The sequence below is a fragment of the Armigeres subalbatus genome, chromosome 3 (genome assembly GCF_024139115.2).
Source record: "Armigeres subalbatus isolate Guangzhou_Male chromosome 3, GZ_Asu_2, whole genome shotgun sequence".
NCBI lineage: Eukaryota > Metazoa > Arthropoda > Insecta > Diptera > Culicidae > Armigeres > Armigeres subalbatus.
The window spans coordinates 98,458,091-98,470,451 of record NC_085141.1 but is presented as its reverse complement, the minus strand read 5'-3'; the positions used below and the strand labels follow the sequence as shown (position 1 = coordinate 98,470,451).

The 12,361-nt window shown below is 42.3% G+C and overlaps 1 protein-coding gene across 9 annotated transcripts in view; it reads right to left on the bottom strand.

Annotated features, from left to right (window-relative positions):
• LOC134221095 (E3 ubiquitin-protein ligase TRIM33-like) overlaps positions 1 to 11,497 on the bottom strand; it is a 160,724-nt gene extending 149,227 nt beyond the window's left edge. For 3 of the 9 annotated variants that reach the window (XM_062700285.1, XM_062700287.1, XM_062700288.1), the window contains exon 1: positions 10,300 to 11,488. In XM_062700285.1, coding sequence (XP_062556269.1) covers positions 10,300 to 10,533 — 234 coding nt within the window. In that variant the 5' untranslated portion in view covers positions 10,534 to 11,488. Of the gene's footprint in view, positions 1 to 10,299 lie in introns of all 9 variants that reach the window. The other 6 variants (XM_062700284.1, XM_062700286.1, XM_062700283.1 and 3 more) reach the window with 5 other exon arrangements.
• Between the last annotated feature and the right edge of the window lie 864 nt (positions 11,498 to 12,361).

The following is a 12,361-nucleotide window of genomic DNA, read 5'->3' as shown; positions in this document are numbered from 1 at the left end:
TCGTGGCTGCATTCGAGAACCTTTCCTTCATATTTATAATTACCTCATCGTAGTCTGTATTTTCCACATCATCAGGTCCTAATTTGATGGGGTTTCTTGCTACAGCTTAGTTTATTTCAAGGTATTTTCTCTTCGGGTCATCAACGTAGTCGATCTTCTTCCATTTAATCGGAGTCACTTTTATCCCAGCTATGCCCTCGTTAAAGCGTTCGATGTTGACCTTTTGGATACACTCATCTTCCGATTGATTTGTTGAAACAGATTTCGCTGATGGTACGGTGGCAAGGCTCTCAGCACTTAATACTTCTGGTAATTCCTCAGTTGTTGTCGATACATCTGGCAATTGCTCAGTTGCTGTCGTTTTCGAACTTCCTGCGCTCTGCTCAACCGATGATATACAGATTGCTCTTTTGTAAACGTTTAGACGGCAGGACGTGCAAATGCGTAAATTTGTATTCAATGTGGACATTGGAGCATAACCAGTCGCTTTCAGTTTATCTATGGTGCTTTCGGTGAGATTTCGTAACTCTTTTGAACACTTTTTTCCATCAAACGGCCTACAACAGTTGAGAAAGCGGCTACTCATGTTGTTCGTAATATTTCAATAAACAAAATCACTTTTAAGTTTTTACTGACTAGTTTGGTGTCATTTGCTTGACTGAAGAAAAAAATTACTATAAGATCTTTAACAACCTTAGTAGTAGTAATTTTTTTGCTTTTTCGTGAGCATTGTCATGGTATGTACCTATCATGCATTTGTTGTTGTTGAAGATACCCGTTTCCTCCCGATCATAAAGTCTATTCTCTAAGAGGTATATTTGTTGCAGGTAAACTATAGACGTACACGTGTATATAAATCTTTGATTTTGCAGCTTTTGTCTTAAAAATAACATTTCTGATATGTTTCTATCAACGTTATTATCAACAGGTTTCAACACTATTAAAAGAATTTTTCGCCAGTCACGTGCAATGAAAATTATGACACTATCAATACTTTTGATCACAACACTGGATCGTGTCTAAGTTTCTTATAGATGCTATGAATAATTAAATCAAAATATCATGAAAACAACTTGTTTAAATCACGTCCCTTAACAATAAAATCTGCATCAAACTGCAATTCTCGAAATAACTTACACAGAAAAAATTTTTTTTACTAAATGTGAAAATTGTGAAATGTTTGAAATGTCATAACTTTTTTGTTTATTAGTTTACCATCACCAAATTTTTATGGTAGATAGCTAATATAATGGACCGTTTTCCCTAAAAAAATTACGTTCGAAAAAAGATAGGGTTTTGAGATATTTGAGTTTTTGTGACAAAAATGATATTTTTAAAGGCAAAAAAATTTTTTTTTACTGTGCACATTTTCTTAAGAATCACCATTTAGTTTTCTAACTTTGCTGAAAAAATCATAACAATCGAACATTCCGTTTTTGCTGTGCAGCTTTTTAAATATTTTTGAACCATTTTCACATACACCCTTTTGAAAAGTTAGTCGTGACTTAATATGAAGATTTGATATCGAAAAATGACGATTTAGATGAAATTGAAAAACTGTGCAGAGTTTCAAATATTTTCGAAATGGTCGCTCAGGATCGACTGACATGCCCCCGTGGAATGCCTCCTTACTCTTCTCAATTATTAATAATTATTCTATTTACAATTTATATCTTTGATCAATATTCTGGACTGGACAGATGTCGAGAAGTTTTCCGCCCATCAGCATGGAAACTTGCTCATAAAAAATTTCATAAATTTGTATGAGCCATTGACGTTTGACTTACCCCCTCCCTAACTAAATATATTAAATTCCTCGAAAAAAAACCTTCAAAAATAAATTCCTTTAAAAATGTTGACCCGTTTCATATTCGCTAATTCTGCGACAATATAGATTTTCTCGGGTACTTTTTCAAATCGGCGTATGTAACATTTTGATCAAGCTGAGAAAATCGGCTTGGAAGTTTTCAGATTTCATTTTTATTCCTATTTAAAAACTAAACATTTTTATTGCAAGGGAATTCACCTCAACGATACATTAAGAAAAGGTTCATCGTCACTGACTCTGTAGTCTGTCCTGCGTGTGAACATTTCAGTTATTTTGACAAAAATATATGCTACAACGTTCTGCAAAAGATAAATCACATACGTCGTTCTGATAAGTCAGCATGACCGAGGTCATGCTACTTTCGTCGAAATGTTACGCTGCTCCGTATGCTGCATTGTTGATACGTCGAAATGTTGCGTCAAGTTGAAACGTTTCACTCACATGCGACAAAAAAATAGCAACACTTACAGCACGACGTAACAACATTTGCTGCAGAAAAACAACGTCCCTAACCCCTAATCCCAAGGCGTCAAGCGACCCGTGCCGAGGGGATGTATGGCCAGGGGGGTGAAATAATAAGCTAGGCCTTTAACAGAGCATGTAGGGTACCTGGGCACCCTCCACAGTAATTGTCCCTTACCGCGTCATGCTGGGCTCTGGCGTGGTGGACCTCTTTTCCCGAGCAACTCGACCTCAAGAGGAGCTTGCAGAAACTTCAAAAGTCGATGCTGGACGCCAAGCTGGAGAGGGCGGTCGGGACGGCCAAGTGTAAACCCTTGAAATCCGTGGAGTCGAGGTCTACCCAGACTGAGGCTCAAGGATTCGCGGACTCGGGCAAGGTCGAATCGACCGAAGGCGTGCCAGCGAAGACGGTGGTACCAAAGTCTACCCAGACTGAGGGTCAAGTATTTGCGTGTACGTCGGTGGTGACTGCTCCAATGGAGCAGACACAATACCGGGGGAGACAGTCTCCAGGGGATGAGCTCCCTGGGGGCCGCTCCAAAACGCGGAGGGTTACTACCCCGAACAAGGGTAGTGGGGCTGGGAAGCTGAACCCCGGCCAGGTACCTCCAAAACCGGGGGAGGAAGGACCTGGAATGGTCCATCCACCCAGGAAAGACGGTACAAGAACAAGAGGAAACCGAAGACGTCAAGGGCCGAAAAGAAGGCCCAGGCGAATGAGGGTAGCAAGAAGTCTAGGGTAGGCGCCAATCGCTCCAGGGGCGATGCCCTAGTCATCACGGCGGACGAGGCTAAGTACTCGAACGTCTTGAAGGGATGAGGAGTGACGTCAAGCTCGGTGAACTCGACGCCGACGTACGTCGAATAAGACGTACCCGGACGGGCGAGATGATCCTCGAGCTGAAGTGGGGCGTCTTGCAAAAGGGCGCCGCCTACAAGAAGTTGGCTAGGCGAGACGGTCAAGGTGAGTTCACTCACGACGGAGATGAATCTAAGGGTTAAAAACCTGGACGAGATCACCGAAGTCGAAGAGCTCGTCACGGCACTGCGGCGACAGTTTGAAGTGGAGACGCCCACCTAAGCCGTTCGGCTACGAAAAGGTCCGGCAGGGACGCAGGTAGCATTGGTTCGGCTATCTGCAGCGGACGCCTCCAGGTAGTCAAGTTAGGGAGCGTCAAAGTGGGATGGTCGGTATGCCCTGTGGGCATATACGAGCAACCCAAAGTTTGCTTCAAGTGCCTGGAACCGGGGCACAAGTAATGGGACTGCAAAGGCCCTGACAGAAGCAATCTCTGCCGACGCTGCGGATTGGAGGGACATAAGGCACAATGCTGCACGAACCCTCCCAATTGTTTGATTTGTTACAGCAAAGCTGTGAACAGCAAGCACCCCATGGGGGGTTCGATGTGCCCGGCGTTTAAGCGTGCTGCAAAATCACAGTGCAGGTAACGCAGCTGGCTTGCTCAGCCTCGCCCGAGTGTTTGGTGTGCGCAGGTTTAGAGGAAACGGCGGAACACGTGTTGTTCGTGTGCTCACGTTTTTGCGCAATGCGTGACCACATGCTTGCCACATGTGGTCTGGACACTACCCCGGACAACCTAGTTCGGAGGATGTGTAAAGATGAAGTTGGCTGGAACGTCGTTTTATCGGCTATCGCCAAATCGTCTCGGAGCTACACAGAAGGTGGCGCGTGGACTCAAGGATGGCTAGTTCAGGCGCATAAGAGGTGGTCCAAGGGATCGGAGTCGGCTTCATGGGTCATACCGGTGGTCATGCTCTGTGGTCGAACTCGATCCTTTTATCGAACAAGTGGCCGCGCGAAGAACAACATGGTATCGTCGCTTTCGCGGCGTCGGTCAATCGGGCGGGTTCCGAGCCCGAGGACGGAAAGGGGTCCTCGTCAAGGCTGGGGCAGGCGTAGGCACCGCGTCGGCAAGTCCCTCTGTGTGCTGGCGAATAGGCCCTATCGCTGAGAGGTCAATTTGGGGTGCACGCGGCATCACCATTCTTGATACCAGTTGTGCAGAGGGAAGCAGGCGCGAAGTCGACCCACCTTCCGAGGACATAGGGAAAGCCGGCAACGCGCTGGCACGATACCATGGTGTTCTTCTAAAAAAGCGAGTTACGATGTTCGGTGCTGCAAGGACACGCAGCTAACCTCGAGGGTGCGTTGTGCACTGGCCCCCTTTGAAGCATTACTTTCTGGTTGTACCGAAGGGACTATGGGCTTGGCGGCAATGGAAACGGTTTAGCGGGTCGGGGATGTAGTCCTGCCTCCCTCGTTTGCTGTTGGAGGTGATCCCTAACCCCGCACTTCCTGGACTCTATCTATCTATCATCTTTCATTGAATTCTAACTTATCAGCGGGGAATTTATTTATTTATTGAATCGTCTTCGATGGTATCGTACAGACTTAAATTAAACTACATTCTTAATCCTAGTTTTAAAACAGCATTCAATGAAGGCTTTCTGCTAATACCGTGATTATTACTTCGGCGACGAGGTACCATCAATTGTAAAACTTCATACAGTTTGTCATAGAACAAGACAACATTACCATCGATACAATTCGCCTGTAGATATTGATTCCAGTTGATCGTAGAAAGCTCAGAATTGAGAGAGAAACAATCGCATCGCCGGAAGTCAAAATCTACAGCATCTGGATCGCGTTCAGTTTGAGCGGGTACGAAACTGCATACAGCGGCCGTTCGCTAACTGGGCTAAAACACCAGCCCAGTTAACGAACGCCGCTTTGTAACAGGGCTGACGAGGGAATTCGCGATGCATTGTTGTAATCGTGTTTTACATGAAGCTCAAAATACCATACCATACCATCCAGAATCCCCTCGTCACCGATTATTTGTTGTTTTTTTGACGGATAATTGATTTTTAACTGGGCTTTGATCCAGTTAGCGAACGCCTAGTTAAAAAACAGTTCAGTTAAAAAGCGCCTAGTTAGTAAACTGTTGCTGTACATCCATTTGTATTAGCACTGGCGAGTGATGATCATCTGTTGGTAGGAGGGGCAAGGCTGGCTGAGAAACTTCTAAGATGTCCGACGAGCTCGTGAACACAAGATCAAGCACTCTACTATTACGATTCGAAATTGAGTTGATTTGCACCAGACCGCTGGCGAAGATTGATTCGGTTAGAGAAATTTCTTGCTCGTTAGACGCATTTACGGAAAGCCAGCCGTTGATATCGTCGTCAAAACGCCACTGAAGGTAAGGGAGATTGTAATCCCCTAGCAGTAGAATGATATCGTTGTCCAAAGACATGTCTGAAATTCGGCGGAGATAAGAGCGGAGTAGAGCGCTGGATCAGATTTTGGACGCAGGTAAATTCGGAAGATATACGAATCGATTTGGAAGTTTCACGCACAATACGACTTGCTCGAGTTCGTTGCAGCCATCGTTGCACTCACTACGATCACAACGAAAATATCGCGTAGTCCGACAAGAGATCTGAATTGCATAAGTGTCAGACAATCGTAGTTTCAAATCCGTCGTATTCTTGCGTAGGCCCTGACATTCTGGTACTAAACGCACAAGAATTGCGCATCATTTCGAGCAATGACGTTGCAACAATTTTCAGCTGGATGAAGCGTTGCGGCATTTTGGCTGGAATCGGGATTTTTTACACGAGATGAACTGATCGTATTGAGATCGTACGCCTGAGAAACGTTGTTGGAAGGTCCCTTTACAAGTGGCGTCTGGCCGGCCTGTTCAACCTGTTCATTGCACAGGTAGGCCAACTAATGAAGATTATATTTTGATATTGTGTTAATCTTTCAATGAAAACTTATTGGTTATCAAATGGTTGCATGATACTTTTCCCTTGCTAACGGCCAACAACGAAAAGTGAGCTTTATAAAGATATTTTTCCGATGGTCACCGGTGACGCCAGTCATAGTTATTTGGTAGGGCACCATTTGTTGCAAGAACGTTGCCTATGGCGACAAAGCGTGCTAGCGACGAGTGGCACCACACCGCGCACGTGCTGAAGGGTTATTAAGAATGATATTTGTTTGTTGAACATTTTTGAACAGGTTCCCAATTATTACACGCGACGCCACTGCCCTTTACCTGTCTCAAGCACAGGCCCGGGACGGCTGATGATCGCTGGCTGGAGTGGCTCGACTGTGATGAGTGGATAAGGACTTTCCACAAGGCTAAAGGCAAGTGTGCGTCCCGGTGTCCGATCGAAGTGATTAACAGCTGGATGAAGCATTGCTCCGGCTGGAATTGGGAATCTTTTAATTGAAGTTATTAACGTAAACGTTTACTTCCGTTAAGTCTAAAGAAACCGGGAAGGAGTATGCCAGTAATCGAGCCCATGTCAAGAAGTTATCGTCATTCCAGTTGTGCAACGACTCCAGCAATCGCAAATCGTCCTAATAGAAATCTAAACGCCCCGGCAAAATACAAAGATTTTCAATTGTACCGATGATAACATTCAATTAGCTGAGGTTATTCATAATTGATTGATTTGTCAATAAATGATATTAAAGACCGAGGAGTTTTACTTTATTTCCAAATGTGAGGAGGGATGTACTGGACTGATACACCAACTGACTCTGACATCTTAACGAATACACTACCTGTGTTGTTAAATACTTATAAATTATATTATACTATATTCATATTCAGCCGCTGGATGCTGGAACAGACGCTGTTGGCGTCGCACCTCACTCGATCGGTCAGGTCAAATTTGTTTAAAGTCTCACCTTACATTCGGCAAAAATTTTAGAAAAAAAAAAATTTGAATATACAGTAATATCCCGATTTGATTACCCCTCTGATAAAATTGGGAAGGTAACAAAACTGGATTATATTTTATTTTCAATCGTTATAATTTATTTGACAAATAATAATCATTGTATGTCTTGGAAAGGCAAAATACGTAAACGATGCCCATTCTTCCTAGCTGAAAAGCCTTACAAAATCCTTGACAGGTACTCAGATATGCAAATGATGTATAATAAATAAACAGCAGACGGTGAAAATTGTTGCTTGCGGTATTATTTACCTACAGAAATAAAAAGAACGACTAAAATTTTCAAAATTGTGTGGGGAGACAAAATAAGGTTAAAAACCCGACTTAATCCACCTACAGTGAACGCAACCCTTCTTACACTTTTGAATGGTTGTGTGTGCCCAGTGCATATTACGATTTCTATGCATATGACCTTCAATTGAATATAAAATAACTGATATTATCATGCTTTTATCGATTTCAAAATAAAAACCCAGATTAATCCACCTAACGGTGATGGCGCCTTTCTCGCGCAAAAAGGTAATAAATGTAGCCTTTACGCTTACACCTCGATGATGTACAAGAAAGGCAAAACAGTTACACCGTCTAATGTTATGATAGAAAATTTACACTACTAGACGACAGATGGCGCTGCCAAAAGTTTCTCGAATTTCCTATGTTCGAATTTTCACTTTCGGACAATTTCATAGTACTATGAAACTGAACGAAGAGCACACTTACGCCTAAATGCGTGCAACACGAGCATCTTTATAGTGCGATGAAACTCTTAATGGGAAGCCACGGATAAAATATTCATAGATGCAAGGCATTTTTCATAACACATTATTGTTCTATGTGACTATGTCTCATCACTATTTTAATATTATCTATTTTTTGCAATTTGCAATTATTATGAAATTCAATAGTGATCAACAGCGTTTTAGTCTCTGTCGGATGCAACTTGTTGCAAGAAAATCGGTTAAGAGTTTCTATGTGATAATTTTGCTAATGTTTTTTATGGCATTTTGTGCACACACACACGCACACACATACACACACACACGCACACACGGACAGACAGACATTTGTTCAGCTCATCGAGCTGAGTCGAATGGTATATAACACTATGGATCTCCGGGACTTCTATCAAAAGTTCGAATTTGGAGTGAAATGATAGCCTTTCGGTACAACTTAGTTGTACGAGAAAGGCAAAAAGGGGATATTTCTGGAAATTTAACAATTTTTAAAAAATACGAAAAGACTGCAGATTTGATTTGCCGCCTTATATGGCAATATTACAGCTTCTGTTTAAGCACAAAAGAATTCAAATCGGGTCATAGACGGCTGAGATATTGGTGTGACAATTCTTCATTAGTAGTCTGAAAATATGTCTCATATTCGTATTTCACACCAATATCTCTGAAACCGAATTTCCGATTGCAGAAAAAAATTAATGGGTCCGATGACAAAAACATAGCTTTCGTTTAAAGATAAAATCGCACAATTCGGTCCAAGGACGACTGAGATCTTGATGGGACATATTTTACCAATGTGTGAAGTTGATACGTCTAATGCTTTATGTTCGTATTTCAGAAATATCTCCGGAACCCAATGTCTAATTGCAAAAACAAAATACAATGGGTTCCATGGCAAAGTCATAGCTTTCGTTTAAAGATAAAATCATGCAAATTGGTTTACAGACGGCTGAGATATTCATGTGACATTATTTTGTTACTTTTCTGAAAATACACTTCATGTTCGAATTTCTCACATATCTCTGGAACCAAATGTCCGATTGCAAAAAAAAATTAAACTTGTACAATGACAAAGTCATAGCTTTCGTTCAGTGTTAAAATCGTGCAAATCGGTCCACGGACGGCTGTGATCTTGATGTGACATTTTTGTAACGCACACACATACGCACACACGCACACACACACACACATACATACATGTGCTCAGTTCGTCGAGCTGAGTTGATTGGTATATACGACTTGGGTCTCCGAGCCTCGGATAAAAAGTCGGTTTTTCAAGCGATCTTTATACCCTTCTTAGGATGTAAGAAGGGTAAAACGTCATAAAATCTGAAATTAACAAAATCGAGCCTTTTAGATAAAGTTCGTTCTTGGAGTGAAATGTGTCTTTCGGAACAACTTTGTTAGGCAAAAAATGAACAAAACAAACACAAAACAGATAGGCATGTTTGCCATGGAATGTGATTCATCCTCGATTTTGAAACACTAGCAAACCTAATGGTGGAAATCAAGCTTTACTGAACAACGAGCTTGAGCAGCGCATGCTGACCAATTTCATTCTTCCTTCTACTGTACACCAACCTCCATACTTCAAAAGTTACTAGGCATCTCTTTCGATTACAAGAATTTAGAACATCCTGCAGAATGGAAACCAGCAGGTAGCAAGAACCCTTATTTCACGCAACCACAGGTGGCGACACAGCAGAACCAATATTATTCGTTCCGCTCCCTGCTGCGGTTGTTTAATTCCGTTCTTACCAACAACAACAACAGAGATAATGTCAATAGCACGAGACCGGCCCGGTGCAGGCGCTACTGCCGGCACACGCACCGCAGTCAACAACAGTCACCCCTTCCACTACCGCGCACGGGGTCGGTCGGGGCCGGTTGAATGATTTCGACGAAAAATATTCTAACCGCAAAAAAACTGAGATGGAAAGCGATTGCAACGCGAAGTCCGTGACATGCGATTGTGGCTCGGAAAAAGGATGAATTTTCTTCGGTATTCTGCACACCTTTGGTAGATTCACCTAGGAATAAATGACAAAACGTAACAATCAAAAAACCACAACTGAATTTGTCGTATTTCAAAACCCGTGGTTTGGTTGGGTGCGTAGCACCTGATGGGCAAGCGAAATAACGGAGAGAGCCAAAAATATTTTTTTTATTCCCAACCACGAACCACAAAAGCCATAATCTAAACTGATCCCAAAAGCATTCGCTTTCTGCTGTGTTCTATCTTATTCCATTAAAGTTTGTGATTAGAAAATAGTTTGGATTAATTCCATCATCTATTATTTTTTATATTGTGTTCGAAACTTCTTTTTGCATTTTACATTTTTTATAAATGTTTTTTTTTAGATAAAAAAAATATTTTTTTTTAATCCGTTGCATAAAGAGTAAAAATTTTAATGTCATCGGAGCTAAATGTATGGAAAAGAACGGAAAACCCAAAAAAAAATCAAGTTTTATCTCTAAGCATGTTTTTAACAAACCTACCTTGTTCTCAGCGCTATCGCACGGATTGGCCGTGCCCTTGTCAGCTGCGGCAGCGGCGGCCGCAGCAGCCGTGCCTTCAAACAGCTCCTGTTTGATATTCTCCGGCAGCAGCGGCAGAAAATCATTCATTGGATCGACCAGATCATCGGTCTCCATGTTGGCAACGCCAGCCGCTGCCGAAGCCGCTGTTGCTGCAGCACCGGAAGCACCGGGAGTTGTAGTTTGCGAAGACATCACTCTTCTTCTGGTTGCTCACACTGCGAGCTACAGCACTTCTATAATCCGAATCGTATGGACGCAATTGATTCACTTTTATTAACTCATCAAAATCAATTTTGCATCGACACCTTCAAGGGTTTATTGTGCCCTTATTGTTTTCTTTTCGAACTGAACGATTCACTGATCCGCAGGCGACCCACTTTGGGGTTCCACGAAAATTCGATCCACCACCGCAAAATACACTCACTAACACCACCCTAGGATGTTCACTCACACCTTTACACTGCAGCAGCTCAACACTCTCCGTCCAAAAGGTTCTTCTATCCGCTTCGTTTGCTCTGCGTCTGGGCGTCGCGGTGCTGCACACGTACCCAACAGCAACAACAACAACGACGATGGAAAGATGGCCGCAAAATTTGGTATCCAAAAGCGTTTTCCTCCAGTTCAACTTCTTCGCAAGAAGTTCTTCCTTTGCACAACCAACACTTTTCTCGAGCAGTATAAAAGAAAATACACGATAGTCACTAATCTCAATTTATTTTGAAAATAAAAGCAAACTTTTCCTCAGTTTAAGTTCCTCTGAGAAATTTTAATTACAAGAAAGTGCCAATCACTGAAAGCTCTGCTACGGGTCTCAACAAGCAGCAAAAGGGAAACTTTTTATTTTTCCCATGTTGCCATTTTTTCATCACCATCATCCACTGCCAGGGCGACACTCGAATGGCTTCATCGCAAGAAAATCTTTCCGCAATGCATCTACTATTCAAATTAATCACCGTTTTCATCAATTTTCACGCAAAATGTTTTTCTTTTTCAGCAACGCCCTTCAAAATTTATTAAATTCACCAAAACACCAGAAAATAATCCTCACATCAACAGACACGACGAGTGAAAGTGCGACGCGACGACGTTCCGGACTTGACCGCAGACACGGCGACGAACGAATGAATGGAAGATGTTTTCGCGACACAGCAAAGCAAAATGAGGAGAGCATCGCAGCAAACCGCGAGCGAAACGATGGCAGGCGAAAGACGACACGCACACAAGCGCTTTCTTTTGCATTTTGGTGTGCTTCATGGGTCAAGCAAATGTCAAAACGAACTGTCAACAATAGGCCTTTTCTCGCGTAACATTTGAAAAGGGCCTACACACAGAAATCTCGCTTAACAATTGATTAGGGCCTACAATGAAAAGTAAACAAATTCAATTTTAACACCCTTCGGTAGTACCCTCTAGTAGCTACTAATAGTATAAAAATGTTCCGCATCTTCAATTAAATTACTTAGAAAAAACTAATTTTTAATTGGGCCTACAACGTGTTATTTTCAAAATATGTGTAGGTCCACCCTAAAAAACGGCCAAGCCACTCGTTTTTTTTCTATCTGGGATAAGCCTTCTCCAACTTCGGGCCGATAACGAGAATTTTCTCCGAACCGTCATCGGCCCGACCTCGGAGAGAGAAAATTTCCCCTCCCGAAAAGCCTTATCCCGTGTTTAAGGCCAGTATCGACTTAAAAAGTAGAGAGGTAACGGAATTTTGTTTAATATTACCAAGAGGAATTTTGACAACTGATCTGCATGGAGCGAATTGTCACTTTTACTTACGGAATAATCGAGCAGAATATTTTTCCGAAAGTAAAGTGACAGCTCCCATTACTTTGCGTGGGAACCTTACAAATGCCAATTTTGTTTTTCGTTCTTTTCATGTGGATACTGTTGTAAGAATTTTGTTCCGATTCTTTACTTTTCCGATTCAGTGAACGGAATTTAACATGTGATTGAGATAGAAAAAGGAATTTCTTTTGAACACGATACCAACCTTTACTTTCGAAAAATGCCATAA